We start from the raw sequence: 23,289 nt of genomic DNA on the forward strand, positions 1-23,289 counted from the left end.
TACACAAGTGAGACTGATTCAGATCTTGATTCTTTACAGACAGTTGGGTTTTTAGTTTGGTTTAGAATTTGAAGCTGTGAGTGTAACATTTACCTCGGTTTCCCAAAGTCCAAACTAATTGGAATTACTGTCCTCTTTGACCAGGCTGGATTCCCAGGAAACTGTTCATTTATATAGAGGAACTTAATTACACTTTTAAGTTCTGTATAGTTGGTGAAGAGCTGTGATGTTTTGGATTCAGGCTAATTTCTTAAAAAATATTCTACAAAGTGGTTTATAATTATTCCTTATATTCTTCTGCCTTTGACCTACACCTTTCAACTTTTATGTTGTCTGAACGACCATCACCTCAAGGACTGACGACGTTACTTGCAATCTATTCAGACGACATGAAAGCCTAGCACAGAATTTCCACATTAGCAGGTGTTCAATAAAAATTCTGACAATCAAAATCGCAGCTCTTTTTATTCTTAAATGGCGTGGGGAAAGAAATCTTTGGCTTATTTCTGATAAGGTTTTCACGTTATATAAAACAAAGAACCGTATTCATCTGCGTACCAGCGACTGTCAATACGAGATTTTTTTTTCTTTTAAGACGTTAACGTAGCAGTGTTCATTGACCACCAAAGCCCAATTCTCAGTAGTTTCATCCGTTTGAATTTAAGTGCCTGAATGTGGATACCGGAATGCGCATTAACTCATCGAACTTGGTAGCCAAAAATTTCTTCACAAGGTTTTGACACTCGCCAAGATTTCACAGGGCTTAGAAATGGTTTTTAAAAAAATTTAAACAAAACTTCAGCACCTTTAAATGTAGCTCGAACGGGGCATAGGGGCTTGGATGAACACCGCAGCAATAATTAGTACTTTTAACCATTTCAGGCCTCGAAATGGGGGCTGTGTTGGTGTGATGGGAAAAAGCAGCCTTGGAATCTGACAGAGTCTAATTCCTGGATTCCGTCCAGTCCTGCGTGACCTTGGGCCAGTTACTTTACTTCTCTGAATTTCCGTTTCCTCCTAGGCAAAAAACCAGGCGAGAGCCACCTTGCAGCGTAGGCTGGAGCGCGCCTAGCGCACACCGGGTGGGCCCTAAACAAATAGCAGCCATCTTCTGGTCCCCCGCTCGGCGCCGCAACCCCCAGCAGGTGTAGGCACCGTCCGCGGCGTAGGGCCCGGCGGCGGCCGAGCGGCCCCGCCCTTCCGCCCTCCCGGGCCTGCCCCTCGGCGTCCCCGCGCCGGCCTCCGCGTCCCGAGCCCGCCCCGGGCGGAGCCCGCAGAGGGGCGGGGGCAGGGCGCCGGGACCCGACTCCGAGGCCCAGCCCCGCCGAGCCGCGTGCGGGGGAGCGGAGGCGGCCCCGGCGCCGCCCGCGCCCGAGCGTGTGTGCTCGGCCGCCGCCCCCTCGGCCCTCCCCTCGGCCCTCCCCTCGGCCCCCTCCGCCCTCGCGCGCCGCCCGCCCGGGTCGCGGCGGGGCCGTGGTGTACGTGCAGAGCGCGCAGAGCGAGTGGCGCCCGCACGCCCTGCGCTCTTCCACAGGCCGGGCCGGGCAGCCCCGGACGGTGAGGCGGCGGCGGCGGCCGGGGCGGCCGATCTCGCGCGTCCGGGCCCGCGTGCCCGAGCGGAGGTCGCCGTCCGCCGCGCAGGCCGCGGTCCCTCAGCTCGCGGCAGCGATGAGGCGCTGAGGCGGCCGCCGGCGCTGCGCGGCAGGACCCGAGGACGAGGCAGCGGCCGGACCGAGAGCGCGGGGCGCCGGCCTCCCTCAGGCGAGGAGTGGCGGGTGCGTGGCGCAGTGACGGCCTCTGCCGCTCCGCCCGTTCCCCGGCCCCGGGCGAGGCCCTCCGGCCGCCACCCGTCCTGCTCGGCCGCCGTCGCCAACGCCGCCGCCATGGCTAATGACAGCGGCGGGCCCGGCGGGCCGAGCCCGAGCGAGCGAGACCGGCAGTACTGCGAGCTGTGCGGGAAGATGGAGAACCTGCTGCGCTGCAGCCGCTGCCGCAGCTCCTTCTACTGCAGCAAGGAGCACCAGCGCCAGGACTGGAAGAAGCACAAGCTAGTGTGCCAGGGCGGCGAGGGCGCCCCGGGCCCCGGAGCGGGCCAGCACCGGCACCCCGGCTCCGCGCCGCCCGCCTCCGCGCCGCCGCCCAGGGCCGGCGGGGCCGGGGCCAGGGAGGCCAGGAAGGCAGTGCCGCGCCGGGACAGCGCCACCGCCGTCGAGAATGCGGGCGCGCGGGCCGCCGGGGACGCGGCCAAGGCAAAGGCCAAGCCCGCGGCCGACCCCGCGGCGGCCGCTCCCCCGCTTCGCGCGGCTGCAGGCGGCCAGGGCCAGGCGGCGGCGGCGGCGGCCGAGGTGGAGCCCGCGAAGGAGGAGGCGCTGGCCCGCGCGTCGCAGTACCAGGAGAAGGCGAACCTGTACCCGCCGAGCAACACGCCGGGCGAGGGGCTGAGCCACGGCGGCGGCCTGCGGCCCAACGGGCAGACGAAGCCCCTGCCGGCGCTGAAGCTGGCGCTGGAGTACATCGTGCCGTGCATGAACAAGCACGGCATCTGTGTGGTGGACGACTTCCTGGGCAAGGAGACCGGGCAGCAGATCGGCGAGGAGGTGCGCGCCCTGCACGACACCGGCAAGTTCACGGACGGGCAGCTGGTCAGCCAGAAGAGTGACTCGTCCAAGGACATCCGAGGCGATAAGATCACCTGGATCGAGGGCAAGGAGCCCGGCTGCGAAACCATCGGGCTGCTCATGAGCAGCATGGACGACCTGATCCGCCACTGTAACGGGAAGCTGGGCAACTACAAAATCAATGGCCGGACGAAAGTAAGTGAGTGCTAGAGGGTGGCGCTGGACATCTCTTACTGGGCGGGCAGCCCCCCTGCCCGGCGACGGGAGCTGCTCAGGGCAGAGGAGCATGGCTTCTCTGTATAAAAGTAATTTCCTTCTTGTGTAGCACCCCCATAAGAAAAAGGGATTTAATCCGTGCAGTAGGTGCTTATCTAGGTAGCTGCTTTCTCTGTGTCCACTATTTTCCACTTAACTGCCCGTTGACAAGCCTCTCTAAGTGCATGGTTTTGTGGCTAAACTTAGGCCCTCCCTTTCACTTGGCTTTTTTTTTCCCCCCTCCTTTTCCCTTGCACTGTTAGTCCATTCAAACCCGACTGGAGTTTTAGCCTCCCGGTTTGGGGATATTAGGGTAGGACCCAAAGCAAGAGCTGGTTCTGGATATGCCTTGTGTCTGCATATGCCCCTCAATTCTCTGTGGTGTTGGAGCCAGGGGTCAGATTGTGGTTTACAGAGTGGAATGCTGTGTTTAGTTTAAGAATCTGCCAACTTGCCCACGAAAAGATAAACTTAAAATAGGCATGTAGTCCAAAGACTCCTCATGTTCAGGAGCTTGGCTGCTCCCCTCTCTCTATTGCTCTTCCCCCCCCTTCCTGTCTCTTCTGTTTTGAAACCCACTACAAAAAACGGGGAAAGAAGTATTTCCGTCTTTAGACCTTTCAGTGTAGGTAGGTTACATTTTTAGCAGAGGTTTCCTTTATTTGCTTTGTTAGTGTAATCCTCCTGTTGAAAAAGCTGTGTTGTAGCTTCCTGGAAGAAAAAAACAACAACAACACGGAATTGGAGCAGGAGGGAGGGCTGGTTCTGAAGTCTCAATTTGGTGGAATCTCTTTGTTTTCTCTTGTTTTTCCCCAACAGATTCTTTAGTTCGTACCTACTCTAATCCTTCTTCTCTCCTCTAGATGGTAAATGGGAGACTCTTCCCTCCTTAATACTCTCTCCCAGTTCTTTTTCATTTTACTTCCCAGGTCTTAATCTTTTCTTTGTATCCGGCTCCTCCCCAGGCCACCCTGCTCCACCCTCCTCCACCATCAATCTCTGTCTGATTTTTTGAGTTTTGAGAGCTTGTCTTAGGAGATCATCACATGTGTGTGTTTGTGCACGCATGCTGACTCTTGCCTCTGGTTCTTTTGTGTGTTGTCAGGGCGTCTTTTTTAGCTGTCGTTGTGGGTGACTCTCAGGCTGCCTGAAAGGCTGAGCATAAGGCAATGAGGAAAGTTCTAAACATGAAAATCTTGTGGGGGAAAATACAACGCCAAGTCTGACTTATATATTGCCGCTTTATTAGTGGATGAAGGCACATGTCTGAAGGTCATGTAGTTTGAAAAAAAACTGAGCAGTTTCTTAATACTAAGCTGGTAGAGAAAAAGGGGTCTGATTAGACCTCAGTCTTGGTCTTCAATGAGAATTTCATTTATATTAAAAAAAAACAAAAAACCTTGTCATAGATCAGATCTGAATATAGTCACGGACTCTAGAGCAGGACAGGAACTAGCTTGAAAGGATATTAATGTAGCTCTGTGCGGACTGACCAGAGTAGTTAGTTGAGGCATAAGCTTAAGGTGAAGTCCTGAAGAAGTTAATGTCCTAAATCTTCCTTGATCTGCTTTCCTTAGTTAATTTAGCTTTCCAAGTTAAGCTAAGCCCTCTCCTATTCTCCCTGTTTTCACCTGTCCTCAGGGAAGGGACAGGTGTTAGAGCTGTTAGTCAGCCCAGCTGTTAGAGAAGTTGCTTGTCATGGGGAGCTCCTTCCTCAGGTGTCCCAGTGGCTGAAGGGAGCAGTAGTTGAGGTTTTAAATCACTTGACTGCACATACTGTCATATGATAAAGGACTTCCTGAAGGACGGTCAGACTGTTAAGCTCTTTGGGTTGATCTTTCCTTACATTAATTTTCAGGGCACAGTTTGAAAATCTGTGAGTTATTGTTGGGAATCCCCTTCGTTGTATTTGGTTGAGAGAGTTTTTGTTAAGCGTGTTTAATCATGTAATTTTAGTATTGCTTAAAAAAACACCAAAAACAAATATCTTGCTGTGAGGGAATTGGGAAGGCAATCAGGTTATTAGCCACCATGCATTGAGCTAGCACAGTGGACTAGGTACCAGATTAAGCCCAGGAGACACATGATCACAGTAATCTTCATCCTATGAAGTAGGTAGTAGTATTCCTAATTTCCATTTGAGAAGGTTTCAGGTCTGACTCGCCTAAGGCCTACCACTTAATGATAACCTCACTGGGATTCAAATTTAGGTCCTTCAGATATCAAGCCCCAGGCTTTTCTACTACTGTGCATGTAGGTAGGATATAGATAAGATGTAGATTACCTAGCATACTGGAACTAAAATTTGGTAGATTTTATTGACAGTGGTAGTCTTGTATGTGAATAACTGTACTTTATGGTTAGGCTCTATAAACTTTTTATTAGGTGACTACACAATGCTTATTTCAAATGTTTATTTCAGTGACTGCAAAGCCATTTTAAAACTAGCTATTTCAGTGTTGGTCATTTCAGGATAACTTGTAAGAGGGGCAGAATATGGGTACACAATGGGATTAGAGAGAGGGTCTTCAATGAAGAATTCTGTTGTCCTTTACAACACTAGAGTGATTTAAAAAGTTACTTGCGTCAAACGTGTAGTGTTTTTCTCACTTAGCTCTTCACAGCAACTCTGTAAAATAGATTGTTGATATGTTATTCCTGTGTGTAGGTTAGAAAAGTGAGTCTCAGGGAATCGTGCACTTGTTGGAAATCATGCAGCATACCAGGACTTAAACTGAAGTTTTCTGACCAAGATTCTGATGTCCTTTTTTATTTTTATTATCTACTGTGTGGTCTTTGTGTGTCTGAGGGCCTGATAATCAGATGAGGTATAATTGGTTGTGGCTCATTGAGCGTTAGACTCTGTTCCCCCAAGTTTCTACTTCAGGCATGCTTATCTGGCTCACTGTTTGTCCAACTGCTTTAAAAGAGGAATTGCAAGGGAAGGATGAAGTAATACACAAGGACACTGATGTAACCCGCATCAAGTTTCCACTTTCTCTGGTCCTTTTATTGGGATTTTCCCCTCTTTTGCCCTTAGACTGACCTTTGATCCTTTTCCTTTCTCATACCCTTTCTTTAGCTGGCAGTGGTGTTCAGGAGGGAGAAATCATGGTCTGCTGATTTGTGGACTTAAGAAATCATAAGGGCCTTGACTTGGGTGGAGATAGACAAGAAGCGCAGACCAGCGGGGATCACGGGGAAATGCCGAACCTTAAGGGAGTGATAAAATAGGTTGAGGCTACGAAGAAGGCCATATATATCTAAGATTTTTTTGTTAGTGTCGTAGTTGGTCTGCTGTGGCTGATTATGGCTTTTAGAGCAAAGAATAGGATGAGGATTATCATCACTGCTGTAGACATGTGACAGTCCTAGATGTTACAAACCAAACCAACCTTCCTTATCAATCCACTTCTGCCACTTTCCTCTGTATTCTTGACATCCACCATGTATAAAGGGGAGCAGCCTGTTCAATGTTTTAATAGCTAAATCAGTCTTAAAGATCAAAGTCCGTTATTCTGTATGCAAAAAGGTTGAAAACATGGCAGCTGCAGTAATAACAGTTTCACTGTAGTGCTTTACAGTTAAAAGAGATTCGTTTGGACTGAAAGAGTGGTCTTCATGGGTTGTTACGGAATCAAGGTCAACTTTGTAGGAAAATGTATAATGAGTTAGTTTGCATGTAGTTCACATATAACATAACTCCTTTAACTGTAAAGGAATTTCATTAAAAATCTTTTTTAATGTTTATTCATTTTTGAGAGAGAGAGAGAGAGAGAGAGAGAGAGAGGCAGAGAGAAAGGGAGACACAGAAACCAAAGCAGGCTCCAGGTTCTAAGCCATCAGCACAGAGCCCAATGTGGGGCTTGAACTCAGGAACCGTGAGATCATGACCTGAGCCGAAGTTGGACGCTTAACCAACTAAGCCACCCCTGCGCCCTAAGGAATTTTATTTTAAATCAAAAGGAGTTTGGGGGCACCTGGATGGCTCAATCAGTCAAGCGTCTGACTCTTGATTTCGGTTCAGGTCGTGATCTCATGGTTCATGGGATCGAGCCCCGTGTTGGGCTCTGCACTGACAGCATGGAGCCTGCTTAGGATTCTCTGTCTCTGTCTCTGTCTCTCTTTCCCTCCCTCCCTCCCTCCCTCTCTCTGTCTCTCTCCCTCCCTCTCTCCCCCACTCGCGCATGCGCTCTCTCTCTCAAAATTAGAAAGTGAACAAAAAAACAACTTTAAATCAAAAGGGGCTTTTTGTTTGCACGTTGATAATTCTTCACTCATCTATTACCTAGTAAGCTGCAAAAATATCCCATGAGACCTTAGTCACACAAGAGGACAGCATCTGAACGTGGAAGGAGGCTGGACTTTGTGCTGCTGTTCAGTCTGGCTGGGCTCCTGGATCAGCCACTGTTTCTGTGTCCTTGAGCCACTTGCTTAATATTTCTGAGCTTCGGTGAATGACTCCATTTGCACAGTGGCGTTAAATCCATACCTGCCTTTTCTGCCTTGCGGGCTTGCTGTGAGGAGTACACATAATTATACATATAAAGGCACTTTTTAAAATTTGAAGCAAGGTTGTGAAACCTTTGTTAACTATTACTCTTCTCATCATAAAAGTTTTCAGTTTTTCTGATTCTTTCTGGAAGAGTTCTATGCTTTTCCTGTGTTTTCCCCACTTATAACCCAGAGGGGAAGAGACCGAGAATGATCACCCATGTTTGACATGACCACTACCACTACCCCCCACCAACACATTCGTTTCTTTTTTAAACAGAGGAAATAAGTCCCAGAGAGGTTAAGTGACTTGTTCAAGGTCATAGAGCTCCTTACTGACAAATCAGACTGACGTTTGATTCACTTCTTTCTTACACCTGCAACTTTTTGCTGCATCTCTTGGAAAAATGGACATACTCCTACTTAACTAATTTTGGTGTATTTTATACCATTTTTGAGAATTGCTTGAACATTTATAACTTCCCTTTTCTTCTCCCTCTGATTCCTCTCATTGTACACTTTGGCTTATCTGACCTATTTAAAATTTTCCTCCTTTGGTTAATTCCTCCCTCATTTCCCCAGATGTTCTTTATTCACCTTTTCTCTCCTCCAACATTCAAGCCATCTTCCTGAAGGAGGCCTACCCTCTCATGTTTCCTTAGTAGGAACTGTCTTTCCATACTCTGCATTTCTGATTTACACTTTCATTCTGTTTTCCTCCCCCTTCCTTTTTTCACTATCAGATTGCAAATCTATGTTTGTTCATCTTCTCCAATGTTTTCTGAAGCCTGTGCCTTGCTGGTATGCCTTTGGATAGTGTTATCAGCTTAGTCTTTTTTTTTTTTTTTTTTTTTTTTTTTTTTTAGAGAAAACATAAAGGAGAGGGGCAGAGAGAGAATCTTTTTTTTTTTTTTTTTTTTAATGTTTATTATTTTGTGTGTGTGTGAGAGAGAGAGAGCATGTGAGCAGGTGAAGGGCAGAGAGGGAGGGAGGGAGAGAGAATCCCAAGCAGGCTCCTTGTTTTCAGCACAGAGCCTGACGTAGGCTTGATCCCACAACCCTGGGATCATGACCTTAGCGGAAATCAAGAGTTGGATGCGCAACTGACTGAGCCACCGGGTGCTCCTATTTAATGTTTTGCTTTGCTCCTGTTTCATTTTTTTTGCTTTAGACTTTAAAGTGAAACCAAATGTTTCAGTCCCTTTCATTTGAATCCATGCTTGGAGGGTTTTCATAGATGCAGTTTACTACTGTGCTTGCATTTTGCTACCATGCTTGTGTGCTATCTCCTTTTCCACTGTGCCCTTGTTTCTGTACTTGAAACCCTGTAACTATGGGATGGCATTCCTGTCATTTATTGAACCATATTCCTAGCTTTTCTTGGACTCTTATTCCAGCTGAAAGCCTTCCGTTCTGAAAAACAAAACAAAAACAAACAAAAGAGTCTTCCCTTAAACTATTTTTTTTTTTTTTTGCACTTGTATTTCCTGGTCAAACTCTGAACTGTTCTGCCACCTTTATGGGAATGTCTTCTACTTTGTTATCACATTTTCCCAGAACCAACTCACATTTCTGTTTCCAAAGAGCTTAAATAGTATCTGTAGTCTCTATTTGCTCATTAACACCGCTAGAACCTTTTCATGTGTTCGGAGTCCTCATTTTCCTTACTCAGTGTCCCAAATCCCATTTCTTTACAAAAGTGAAATGTAGGGGCGCCTGGGTGGCGCAGTCGGTTAAGCGTCCGACTTCAGCCAGGTCACGATCTCGCGGTCCGCGAGTTCGAGCCCCGCGTCAGGCTCTGGGCTGATGGCTCGGAGCCTGGAGCCTGTTTCCGATTCTGTGTCTCCCTCTCTCTCTGCCCCTCCCCCGTTCATGCTCTGTCTCTCTCTGTCCCAAAAATAAATAAACGTTGAAAAAAAAAATTTTAAAAAACAAAAGTGAAATGTATGTATTCTTGGTTCCCCCTTATTTCTGTCCTCTGAGTCCTGTGTTGATAATCTCTTCCGTCCTTCGTTCATTCACCAAATATGAAGTGAGTACTTTGCGGTTCTAGGAGTTAGGATTACCTTAGCAACAACAAAAAAGCCCTCGTTCTCACGGGGCTTACATTCTACTTGAGGTGGGCGAAAGGTGGGGAGAGACTGTCAATAAACAAGTGTGTAAGTAAATATACAACATGTTAGGTAGCAAATATTAAGGCAAAAAGTAAACAGGGGTACTCTCTTAGGATCCATAAAGTAGTAAGATGATATTTAAGGAGACGCTTGAACAAAACGAGGACCTGGCTTATGTGGATACATGCAAGAAGAACATTGCAAGTAAAGATACTACAGAGCAGATACAACAGTGCTCGGTGTGTTGGGAATACTGTGGTTAAAGCAGAGCGAGGGAGGGGGTGTGGTAAGGATGCAGTCAGTGAAGCAGTGGGAGAAGAAGGAAGAGCAGTTCATGTAGGATTTTGCCTCGTAGGCAGGAACGGTGGGTTTTATCCTAGGTGATGGGGAGGCCATTGGGGAGTTTGTTTTAAAAGCTCTCTGTGGCTGCCGGGTTGGAGTAGACTGGAGGGGAGCAAGAACACCAGTGAGGAAATCCTTGTAGTCGTCTAGGCTCTAGAAGACGGTGGCTTAAATCAGAGTAGCAACTGCAGACATGGTGAAAACGGGTTGGGTTCTGGGTATATTTTCAAAGTAGAGTCAGTGAGATTCGCTGATGGATTTGACGTGAGGTGTGAAAGAAAGGAAGGCGTCAGAGTGACTCCAAGGGTTTTGGCTTGAGCATTGGGAGGAAATAATTATTATTTTGTTTTGCCCTAACTCTCTGCCTTTCTTCTCTTGCCCCACTTTTTCAGTTTCTATTTATAGCAGCTTGTTGACACTTATTTTGCAGCCAGAGCGGCAGAAAAAAGTTCTGCGCTCTTCTTTTGCACATTCCTTCAAGTTGGCTGTGCTCGCCGCTACCGTTGTTGACCTTACAGCCCATCTTTTCTTCTCCAGAGGCTTTATGGCTTCCTTGCACAGTGTGCGCTCCCGTCAGCCCTACCGCGGGGGCTGCCTGCAGGGATTGCTGCGGGAAACCTTGCCGCATTTCTGGTGCTGTCCGCAAGCCTGGCTGTGCCTCCTCGCGTGAACTGCTCACTTAAGATGGCTGACAGATACAAATCATGTAAAAAGAATTGCACGGATTGGGAAAGTCTAGGGAAACACTGGGGAAAATTGAGTGGTTCAACGTGAGAGACAAGCAAAGACGTAGATTAAATGTCCAGATAAAGTCAGAAATAAAACACCTTCATGTAAATATGCTGTGGAAACTCAAACGATATTAGAAAATTGAGAAGAGCTAGAAGGAATATAAAATATCAAAAGTAATCCCATTGACATATAGAAATAACACAGGATGATGTGATAGCTTCCTGTAGTAAGGAAGGAGGGGATAAATTCATGATCGCTTGGGGACCATATTAAGTGGTCTGAAAAGAGGCCAGAGAAATAGTTCTCATGCCCTTATTAATAAGTTCCCATTAGAATATTGTATCCAGGACTTTGAAGGATAAGAAGCCTTGGTTTTGACTCCAGGGTGAGGGGAGGGCCCAGAAGTATGGTTATTGTGTATGAAATGGTTTTAAAATTTTTAAACCTGAAGAGTCAAACATGAGCTTATAGAATCCAGGAATCTGTACTCTCAATTTAATTCAAACAACTTCAGTTTAGGACTAAATAATAAAACCTAGGTAGGAAATAGCAGATCTAGCCAATTAATTGGGATGGTCTAATGAGGATTTTGGAGTAATCAGAGATTGACCATGCATCTGAATTTTTTCTCAGTATAGGTACTCAGTTCTCATCTATAAATGGTAACTAGAAGTTCAGAGTCTATAGTTTTGTCTTATAATTATCCTTTATTCTAGCTCTAGAAAGTTTTTACCTTCTGTTGTGGCTTCCTCTGACTTCTTAGCACTATTCCTCTGAAATAGGTGTCTTAAAAGTTACCTTTTTTTTTTAATGTTTATTTATTTTTGAGAAAGAGAGAGAGACAGAGTGCAAGTGAAGGAGCAGAGAGAGAGGGAGACACAGAATCTGAAGCAGGTTCTAGGCTCCCAGCTGTCAGCACAGAACCTGACGCAGGGCTCGGACTCAGGAACCGTGAGATCATGACCTGAGCCGAAGTCAGACACTTAACCGACTGAGCCACCCAGGCAGCGCTAACTATAGTTTTTTCTTGAAGTTCAGTTCTTAATTTTCTCCTCATCGCTGTCAGAAGACACAGGTAGGAAGAACTTGAAACATCTCTGTTTCTATACTTTTCTTTTGCCTATTGCTACATAATAAACTGCCCCAAAACGTAGTGACTTAAAACAGTACGGATTTATTATCTCGATTCCTGTAAATCAGGAATCTGGGCACAGCCTAGCTTCATCCTTGCCTTCACTGTTCCTCAAGATGTCGGCAAGGGTCTGCACTCTCCTACCAAGGCTTGAATGGGGTGTGTCTGCTTTCAAGCTCGCTCTCTGGATGTTGGGGGCATTCATTTTCTCATGGGTTTTTGGACTGAGGGCCTCAGTTCCTTGCCGTGTGGGTCTCTCCAACACAGGAACTCGCTTCATCAAAGCGTGCAAGCCAAGAATGCCCCAGCAAGACTGAAGTCGCAGGCTTTTGCAGCCTAACCACGGAGACATCCATCACCTGTACAGGATTCTTTTGTTAGCAGCAAGTCACAAGATTGATTCCACACTCAAGGGGAAGCAATTACACAGGGTGTGAATGCCATTTCTTAAGTTGACTCTTCCTTTGCCACGTGTGCCCCTTAAATGTTACTGTTCTTCATGGTCTGTGGTTTGTCTTCTCTCTTTGCTCTAGTCAACACATTTTTCTCCCTGGCTGATTATCACTTTGCGCTTGGGAAGCTCACAGGTTCTTAGGGTAGTTTGCCTGTGTTCAAAGCCTGGTTTAGCTACTTAATTGTGCTCCGATTTTAGGCACATTTTCTAACAATTAAAGCATCAGCTTCCTCATTGGTATAATAGGAGTTAATAGCGCCTAATTCAATAATGTTTGTTTGAAGATAGATGAGATAATGCATGAGAAATGCTCAGCAGGTGATCAGTTAGTGCTCATTTAATATTAGTTGTAACTGTAATAATAATGGAAGGAGGAGAACAAGGAGAGGAACAACCATGACTTCAGCTAGTAGGATTTGTCAGAGTCCTTGATCTGGCCTTACCCTGGCATCTGCAGAGGACTAATGGAAACCTTCACCTGAATGTTCTGGAAGTACTGCAAACTCAGCATGGTTAAGACTGAAGCGCCCTCCCAAGTTTCCTCTTGGAGGGGATGAGGGTTGGTGGGGCTATGTGGTGGGAAGAGTGGGGGAGCAGGTTTAAAACTGGTCCTGTCTTTGAACTGCATTTATGTTTTCAACAACTATTTACAGAGTGCCCAGTATATGCCAGGGTCAGTGCTAGGCAAGTCAAGGTCATTCTCTCTGCCATTCTGGAGTTTTATTGTCCGAGGGGAGACAACCTTGAGCCAGCAATACCATGTGTGGTGGATGTTGATCAGATGTACAAGATCCTATGGGAGCTTGTTCGAGGGGCCCTAATAGCCTGCACACCAGAGAAGGTCTCCCGGAAGAAGCAGTTCTTTAGACTGATGCTTCCAGCAGTTCAGTCAATTTCAGTGGAGGAAGTCCATTGAAAGTCTCCAGGTCTGAAAAGAGCATGATGTTTCAGAAGAACATACCTTTTTTTATGACTATGGGAATTTTACCTATTTAAAAATTATTTCCTACCTGTGTCTTGTCCCTGTTTCCATTTACACTGCCCTGCTGAGACCCATCTTTTTTTCTGTCTAGATTATTACAAAAGTATTTTTTTTTCTCTTTTCGTGTGTTTCCTTTCCTGTCCATTCTCTCTTGGTGTTACTTTCCGAAAACACAGATCATATTGTTGTCCTGCTTGAAAATATTTGTTTCCTCCAGAGTCTTGATATGCCATACAATTTTTTTTTAAAAAAACATCATTTCTCGGGGCGCCTGGGTGGCGCAGTCGGTTAAGCGTCCGACTTCAGCCAGGTCACGATCTCGCGGTCCGTGAGTTAGAGCCCCGCGTCGGGCTCTGGGCTGATGGCTCAGAGCCTGGAGCCTGTTTCTGATTCTGTGTCTCCCTCTCTCTCTGCCCCTCCCCCATTCATGCTCTGTCTCTCTCTGTCCCAAAAATAAAACAAAACAAAACAACAAAAAAAAAAACATCATTTCTCATCATATATTTTCTACTCCTGCCACGGGAGGCTTCTGGCAGGTTCCTTGAACCTGCATTTGCTTTCTGCCTCTGTCCATTTCCCTGGCTCTTTCTATGTGGAAAGGTGGTAGGGGGGTTTCTGTGAGTGGAGTTTTGCCCCAGTCGCTAAGCAGTTACAATTCTATCCTATGTGTTGCTGTTGCTGTGACACTTCTTATCAATGATAGCGTGCTTTCTACAGTGGTGGGACTCCTGTCCTAAACGTGAGCCACTTGAGGATGGGACCCCTGTCTTATCCGTGCTGCACAATGCTCATCAGGTGAGGCATCCAGTAAGTATCATATTTAAATTTCCACTGCCCTATTTTGATTGAGGTTTTGATTACTTTGCACCTGGATTGTTACACAGTATTATTATTTGTTAATTCACTCTTTTCCATGTACTACTTGTATCCATCTTTTATAAATTCAACATTTGTCGAAAGCTTACTCAGAAATCGCCCGAGTTTTATTTAAAAAAAATTTTTTTTAATATTTTTATTTATTTTTGAGAGAGAGACAGAGAGACAGAGTACAAGCGAGGGTGGGGCAGAGAGAGAGGGAGACACAGAATCCGAAGCAGGCTCCAGGCTCTGAGCTGTCAGCACAGAGCCCGACGAGGGGCTTGAACTCATGAACTGTGAGATCATGACCTGAGCTGAAGTTGGACGCTTCGACTGAGCCACCCAGGCGCCCCATCTCCTGAGTTTTACTTAAAGGAGACAGTTTGATTCTTATGCACATAATGCTCACCGATGGCCTACAACCACACCATCTGTCCGTTGGTCTTCGCTTCTCCTCTTTGACAAATGCGCTACTTCTGCCAGCCTGTTTTCTTCCTGTTGCCCTTCTCACTCCGCCCAGCACATCTGTGAATTCTTTCACTGGTTTATGACTCGCACGCCCTGCTCCAGCAATTTAAATCTTTTGCGTTCTTTAAGACCTAGCTTAAATCCCATTCCCAAATATCTCCTTGAACACTGTGCCTCCACCGATCTCTCTTCTCAAACACTTCGTACACCATTTATTCCTGATGTATCTTCTCCAGAAAGAAGGGCAGAGGGGCTGTTTATATAGCGTTCTGACTTATGCAAAGCACCTTTTGTTGTTGTTCATGGTTTTTATTATTCACATAAGAACACTTAGTCGTACCCGACTGCCCTGCACCACAGCACACCTCACCCTGCTCCCCCTTATTTCCGTCTCATTTCTAAATCTACAGTAAGGGGTTTAGAAAGTCCGTGAGGGTTTCTGTCCTATTGTGGTCAGCTTTCCTTTCTGTGCTTACTGTGCTGCTTCTAGTCCCTATTTTTCCAGATAAAAATAACCCAGGCCAATATGGCCTAAACTATTTTTAACTCCTAAGTCTGGGTGCTGTGAAGATAAAATGAAGTTTCATGCCATTGCCTAGGCCCAAAGTCAGTTGATCGGGTTACAGATGGCTGTAGAATCCTGCCCGTCCGTGAATCTCAAGGGGGACGGGCCTGCGTGCGTATCTTCCCTCCCTCTCCCCCACCAGCGGCATGAGAATCCCCAGGGAACATGCGTCACTTCAAAACAAAGCAACATAATAAACATGATGTTGAAAGTGACCCCTTGTGTATTCTTCTGCATGACCTGGAAGAGAGAAGCTTATGGCTAGCAAGCTGACACGAAGTTCAAGTTGACATTGATACCATGTGATTAATATACAAAGTAAAAATTTTCAAGAGCAAACTTTGAAACTTCTAAAATTATCCTACTTTTGATTTGGTTTTAGAACTATATTCAGAATTTCAGATAACATTAAAGACGGTTTAAGAGTGATATTTAACACCAGAGGACATGGGTTAAACAAGGTGAGACATACTTCTTTATGATCAGAAAACCTGTGACTTTAGCCACATTCAAGCATTCGATCAGTTTGGGGGAAACCGTCGACTTAACTGTTCCAAGAGGGCACCAGTAGTGCCGATGATGGAAACCTGTCAGTGTCATGGTCATTTGAATTTGGCCTTGACACGTATTCGGACATTTGTATACTTAAAAAGAGTTGCATTTCCTAATTTTGCTGAATTTTGGTGCTTAAAATGTGTTTTCCTTCTCTGAGTACAGTCTTGGGGTTGGTAAGGAAGGGAACCTGAGATTTCATATTTACTGCAGATAATTCATGTGTGAAAGAATGGTTGTAGTTTTGGTGCATACAGCCTGGAGTATTGTGTATTTTTTGAATAAAGAAAACTTAGACTAAAAATCATGTATAATAATAAAATAGCATCCTTCCTCAATAGCTTAGGAGTTTGTTTGTTTTTTTTTTTTTCAAAGTAATTATGCATGTTAGTGGTTTATAACTTTGTATTGCTTCTGGACCCCTTTGGGAATCTAATGGAAGCTGTGCAGTTTTTTACCCTAATGAAGAACATGCATGTAAAGTTTTGCTTATTATAACACGCATCATAGACCCAACATTAAGAACACTTGTTACAAGAAGGGTTCTAAAAGAGTAAAACAAACATTTTTAAGCATTTAAAAATTAAATGTTTATGGTAGAGTGAATTTCTTTTTTATTTAAAATTTTTTTTAATGTTTATTTTTGAGAGAGAAAGAGAGACAGTGCAAGCAGGGGAGAGGCAGAGAGAGAGGGAGACACAGAATCCAAAGCAGGCTTCAGGCTCCCAGCTGTCAGCACAGAGTCCGACACGGGGCTTGAACTCAGGAACCATGAGGTCATGACCTGAGCTGAAGTCAGACGCTTAACCAGCTGAGCCACTCAGGCGCCCCCAGGTTTCTTTATTTATTCAGTTGCTGTTCCTCCCCTGTGTCTGTAGAACTGTGCCTTGGATTTTCCCCCCATGGTAGTACTCAAGTTGTAGAGACCCAGATAATGGGATATAATTTAAAACTAGTGGTCTATATGTATGGACTTCTGAAAGATGTTTGCCTCATACAATCTGAATATAATAAAACAAAGTTAACTGGCATGTACCAAGGTGGAAACCATAACCTTAGTACTTCTCTAAGCAGGTGCTGGGTTAAGCCTTGCTTTAGTATTCTAGATGTACAGTTCCATAAGACTGAGAACCTTTACCAGAAATGATTAACGCTGCATTGTGTTTCTTTCTCTCTTTTCTCTTCCCTTTATACTGTCTTATTCCCTGCTCCCATTGCGTGTGTTCATGTGTCTTTTGCTTTTATTTTGATTTCTTACTTGTAACTAGCATTTCAGTAAGATTAATTTGAATTTTTAAAAAATAAAAACCTCAGTAACAGTGTACCAGGGGCCCAGGAGTAGGGGTACTCTCTTACTAACAAAAATGAAACTAGAATTTATTGGTTGGTTTTATTTATATTAAAAATAGTTCCTAGAATTGTTAAGATCTAAAGCATCTCTTGATAGTTTTGGTAGAAAGTATCTTTAAAATATGTAAGAACAATTTGTTCATATTGCTGGTTTCCAGGAACTGTGTTTTGATGTTGCATGACAACAGTGAGGTATTTCTCTAATCTATACTTACTGTAAAGGTTCCTGCAGGTGTTTCTTTGTCTTAGAATTGTCTCGAGAAAGGGAGGACAGTAGGGAAAAGAAAGAGGTGATTGTTGACAGGAGCCAGGAATGGGAATAGACTGGCCACCCTGCTCTGGGTTCTTGTCCTCTTTCTCTCAGTGCTGAGCAAATCACTCAGCACCTCTCCCAGTTACTTTATCGATGCAGTGGGAATCATATTGACCTAGTTAAAGGAGATATGTTGAATAATTGATTATTGTAAGAAGTTTTTTTTAATTTTTTTTAATTATTATTATTTTTTTAAGATTTTATTAAGTAATCTCCACACCCAGTGTAGGGGCTTGAACCCACAAGACCGAGATCAAGAGTCGCACGCTCTCACCAACTGAGCCAGCCAGGAACCCCCATAAGAAACTCTTAAAAAAGTGATTATATTTTTAGCTTTCTGCAGCACCTTTTCAAATTGTTAGGACTTGGCCTTGACTCTAGACCTTTGTTCTTCTGCCTCATGTTGATTAACATTAGCATCACAAGTTAAAGCTCATTTGTAGATTCTGAATTCTTGACTTGTCTTTAATGGGATACCAGAACCGTATTTTTATTTTGGGGTTCTTTTTTGTTTGTTTTATTTTATTCCCAGTTAGTTAACCTATGTTGTTACATCAGCTTAAAGGTGTATGATACAGTGATTCAACAATTGTATACATTAGTCAGAGCTCATCGTGGTAAGTAACCCCTTCACCTAGTTCATCAGTCCCCGCCACCCACCTCCCCTCTGGTGGCCATGAGCTTGTTTTCTATAGTTACAGTTTTTTGGTTTGTCTCTTTTTTTCTTTGTTCATTTGTTTTGTTTCTTCAATTCCAAATAGGAGTGAAATCATATGATATTTGTCTTTCTCTGACTGACTTACATTGCTTAGTATTATATTATACTCTCTAGCTCCATCCATGTCGTTGGAAATGGCAAGATTTCATTCTTTTTATGGCTGAGTAATATTCCATTATACATATACGTACACACACACACACACACACACACACACACACACACATCTTTGTCTATTCATGTATCAGCTGAATGGATACTTGGGCTGCTTCCCTATTTTGGCTATTGTAAATAATGCTGCAATAAACATAGGGGCGCATATGTCTTTCCGAATTAGTATTGTTGTATTCTTTGGGAAAATACCCAGTAGTGGAATTACAGGATCTTAGCGTAATTCTATTTTTAATTTTTTGAGGAACCTCAAAAAATGGTTGCACCACAAGTGGCTGCACCAGTTTGCATTCCTTGCAGCAGTGCACAAGGATTCCATTTTCTCTACATTCTCACCAACACTTGTTTCTCGTGTTTTTGATTTTAGCCATTCTGACAGATACGAAGTGATGCCTCATTGTAGTTTTGATTTCTAATTCCCTGATGATTAGTGATGTTGAACATCTTTTCATGCATCTGTATGTCTTCTTTGGAGAAATGTCCGTTAATATCTTTGGCCAAGTTTTTAATTGGATTATTTGGGTTTTTTGGTGTTGGATTATATTTTGGGGATACTAACCCTGTATCACATACGTCATTTGCAGATACCTTCTCCTCTTCAGTAGGTTGTCTTTTAGTTTTGTTGATTGTTTCCTTTGCTGTGCAAGAACCTTTTTATTTTGATGTAGTGCCAAGAGTTTATTTTGTTTTTTTTTTTTCCCTCGCCTCCGGAGACTTATGTAAGAAAATGTTGCTACGGCCAATATCAGAGAAATTACTGCCTGTGTTCTCTTCTAGGATTTTTATGGTTTCAGGTCTCACATTTAATCCATTTTGGTTCTTAATCCATTTTGAATTTATTTTTATACATGGTTTAAGAAAGTGGTCCAGTTTCATTCTTCTGCATGTAGCTGACCAGTTTTCCCAACACCATTTGCAGAATCTTATTTTTAATTAAAATGTATTTAATGTTGATTAGGCAGTTGGCACATAGCCTTGACACTAAAAAAAGAAATGGTCCGTTGATAAGGGCATCTTGCATTGAATTTCAGGTAGTTGTGTTACATCATGGATAATGAAATAACAGACAGGGACACTTTGATCAAAGCATTTTTCTCTCTCTTGGCCCTCTTTCCCCCCCCACTCTCTTCACTCTGCCACTCTATGTCCTCTTAGCAGAATTAAGTCAGATGGCAGTGAATATTTTATTTATTATTAATTTAATTACTTAAGGTGCATCTAAAAAATTGAATCTTTTAGGTGTTAATTTTAGAAGCTAGTCATGCATACAAATTAGGTAGTGCCTATAAAATGATTGGATCAGATCTCACATAAGTGAGTTTATACTTATTTTATAGTTTTTATTGGTGATGTACACATCCGGTTGTTTTGTAATTTGTTGGTATTAGTATTTCTTTTATTTACCATAGTGTCTATGGCTTAATAAGCTTTTATTTCATTATTTTTTTTATGTTCATTTACTCTTGAGAGAGGGAGAGAGTGCCCGCACATGAGCAGGGGAGGGGCAGAGAGACCGGGACACAGAATCCGAAGCGGGCTCCGGGTTATCAGCTGTCAGCACAGAACCTGACGTGGGGCTCAAACTCATGTAGGATGAGAGATCATGACCTGAGCGGAAGTCTGCTGCTCAACCAACTGAGCCACCTAGGCACCCCAACAAAAAGCTTTTAAAACAAAATCCTAAAAGTTAATTTTTAATTCCCTAAAATGATGGAAAGTGTTTGGCGTTAGTTATTTTTCAGCCATGCTTTATGGCTTCTTTTTACCCTTAATTTATCATATCATCTTGTGGCTGTCATCAATTCCTAGAGTTACTTTGGTGTCTGCTCTGTTGAATTTGACTCATGATATTTGTGCTCATAGTGAAAGATGCATTTTAAGAAGCCTGTGTTCCCCTTGATTTAAGAAATTGCTTGGGGATGCCTGGGTGGCTCAGTCAGTTGACTCTTGATCAGCAGCTCAGGTTGTGATCCACCGTTGTGAGATTGGAGCCCCGTGTTGGGCTGTGCACCGAGTGTGGAGCCTGTTTGGGATTCTCTCTCTCTCAATCTCCCTCTCTCTCTCTGAATAAACAAATAAATATTAAGAAATTGCTTGTAGATTCCACACTTTTTTTTTTCTAAAATTGATCGTTCTTGACAGTTGAAACATGAAACCATTGAAACCATTGAAACTTTGCATATTATAGGAAGCAGCTTTACTATGTTTTGACTCTGGTTAAGATTATTTTAGTTGTTTACAAAGGAAATAAAACTTATTTGAAAGTAAGGAATGGAAGGGCGAGTGAAGTTAAACAGCACGTGTCCATAACTGAATTTTTCTTATAGAAATATATCTATCCAGATATTATAGAAGAGTAATTGCTTTGAATTTTACAAATACTTTGGATAATTTAGTAATTAATATAGCTTAAATACGTGGTAATTTTAAGACTTTTTTAATGTTCATTTGTTTTTTTGAGAGAGAGAAGGGGAGACAGGATCTGAAGCAGGCTCTGTGCTGTCATGGCAGAGCCTGACATGGGGTTCAAATTCAGGAACCGTGAGATCAGGACCTGAGCCGAAGTTGGACGCTTAAATGACTGAGCCACCCAAGCGCCCCAGCTTTATGTGTTTCTGATGAAAAGTAATACAGCGCTTCAAAATACATGAAGCAGAAACTGATGGAATAGAAAAAAAGCAATAGACAAATTAAAAATTAAAGGTGAAGATTTCAGTGCTTAGTTCTAGTCATTGTTATAGCTATAACAGTTATGTATAAAATAGAGGAAAATCAATAAGGGTGAGAAGACTTCATCACTATCAACCAACTTGACCTAATTGACATCTGTTGAAAACAGAAAATCTTTGTGACCTTGAGATAGGCGGAGATTTTTCAGGACAAAACAAAAAGATGAACCATAAAAGAAAAAAACTGACAAATTGGACTCAAACATGAAAGCCTTTTGCTTATAGAAAAATACCGCTTAAAAAAAAAAGATGATATTTTCTCTCTTTTGAGAGAAAATGTTTATAAAACATAATATCTAATAAATCTGGAATATATGCTTTTTAAAAAATATAAGCATATATTGTAATCTACATATACAGACATAAAACAGGAAAGAAATAACCACTGTTAATGTCTTAATATTTACTTTTTTCTCTCTTTGGGTTTTGCTATTATGGCTAACTTGTTCTTCATAATTTGCTCTTAAGTTTTTGTTACTTAGTTTTTGTGTTCTTTTATGAAAAATTTCTTTAAATGGGGGTTGCCTGGTTGGCTCAGTCAGTTGAGCCTCTGACTTTGGCTCAGGTTATGATCTCGCGGTTCATGGGTTCAAGGCCTGTGTCGGGCTTTGCTGACAGCTCAGAACCTGGAGCCTGCTTTGGATTCTGTGTCTCCCTCTCTCTCTGCCCCTCCCCCACTCACGCTCACTCGCTCTCTCAAAAAATGAGTAAACATTAAAAAAATTTTTTTAAGTCAAACAGCAGTCAAGGTGATTCATTAGATATTGGAGTCATGGAGATAGATGAGTCTGCTCGCTTAGGTAACAACAGAGAGCTGGTAGAGAAAAATCCTGTCGTGTTTTCCATTCTCCCGTAAATGTCTCTCTGTTTTTTCTCCTTGGTTGTAGGTAGGATCCAGTTCATTGCAGACTGTTCGACTGAAAGCCTTAGTTTCTCACTAGCTGTTGGCTGGAGGACTTTCTCCTTCCCTTGATTTTTTATAGAGTGGGAAATATGGACAGTTTCACAGTGTGGCAGCTGCTTCCCTCAGAGTGGGCAAGTGAGAGAGGGTGAGAGGTTTAAATATTTCTTATAACTCCGTAATAAGTGAAACAACTTAGGAGAAAATAGGCAAAATATTTGAGCAGGTATTTCACAAGAGAAGATATATAAATGACCAAATATATGAAAAGATTCTCAGTATATCATTGGTTGTTAGGGATATGAAAATTAAAAGTGCAACGAGATACCATTGTACATACACTAAAATGGCTAGAACTTAAAATCCTGAGAGTACCAAATTTTGGTAAGGATGTAGCAAATACAACCGGAATCCTTCTACACTGATAGATTCATTACTTGCGAGAATGCAAAAGGGAACGCCGCTTTGGAAAACAGGTCGGCCATTTTTCTAAAGAGTCTAAATATAGACTCTTCTTATGGCCCTACGCATCTAAGTATTTGCTCCTAAGTACCCACCTAGAGAAATAAAAACATGTCCACACAAAGACTTGAGTATTATCATTCATCATAGTCAAAAACAGGAAGCAACCCGAGGGGCCATCATCTGGTGACTGGATAAATAAGATGTAGTGCGTGATGCAGTGGGATCCTGTTCAGCCATAGAATGAAACGAACTGTACTCTTGGGCAACAACTTGGATAAATCTCAGAAACACTGTGCCAAGGGAGAGATTGTACTATCAGCTATTTCGCTCCTTGTAATGGAAGTTTGTGTTCTGATTTTTTGCTATGGCCTTAGATACCCTTGAAGATACCCACAGTTTTTGTAAGAAAAATTTCCAGAAGTAGAATTGCTGGGTTAGAGAAGGTTTTTATATGTTTATTTGGCCAGCATTACTGAATGCTTATGTACCAAGCGTGTTTGTAAGTACTCTTTCCACCCAGATTATCTTGTTCAGTTCTCATAACAACCATAGAAAGTAGAGGTACTATTATTTCCCTCATTTCTCACTAGAGGAAACTAAGGCACAGAAAGATTTTTTTTTTAAAAACTTGTTTCCAATCACACGACTAGGAAGTTAGAGAGCCGGGGCACAAATCAGGATAGTGTGCTTACAGAGCTATTTATGCATGTTTTGAGGGTATTGTATTTGTTTTCAGGTCCCCTACTTGATCTTGCTCTGTGCATTACAGAAATTTCTTAATTTTAGGAAGTTGAGGATAAGCCAAGTGTTTATCAAATGAGTCTTTCTCTTTCCTTACTGAAGTAATTTCAGAAATGTACCATTGGAATGTTGTTTAATTTCAACATAGACAAGCTCATACTCAAGGAAAATACCAACCATTCACTTAAAGGAACATTCTTTTGAGAGTATACAAATATACTATGCAATTCTTTGAGCTGGTTTTTTTTATGCAAATTGTATAAAGGTATCAGATAGTAAATCCATGTTAACCTCAAACACTTATCAAGATACTGTTTTTGTTTTGTTTTGTTTTG

General features: G+C 43.2%; 1 protein-coding gene across 3 annotated transcripts in view; it reads left to right on the forward strand.

The window, feature by feature from the left end:
• Positions 1–1,339: 1,339 nt before the first annotated feature.
• Positions 1,340–23,289, forward strand: part of EGLN1 (egl-9 family hypoxia inducible factor 1) — a 58,176-nt gene continuing 36,226 nt past the window's right edge. Inside the window, exon 1 of one of the 3 annotated variants that reach the window (XM_047824514.1) lies at positions 1,340–2,813. In XM_047824514.1, coding sequence (XP_047680470.1) covers positions 1,884–2,813 — 930 coding nt within the window. In that variant the 5' untranslated portion in view covers positions 1,340–1,883. The remainder of the gene's footprint in view (positions 2,814–23,289) is intronic. The other 2 variants (XM_047824513.1, XM_047824512.1) reach the window with 2 other exon arrangements.

This window comes from Prionailurus viverrinus, chromosome D2 (assembly GCF_022837055.1).
Source record: "Prionailurus viverrinus isolate Anna chromosome D2, UM_Priviv_1.0, whole genome shotgun sequence".
In the NCBI taxonomy this organism is placed as follows: domain Eukaryota; kingdom Metazoa; phylum Chordata; class Mammalia; order Carnivora; family Felidae; genus Prionailurus; species Prionailurus viverrinus.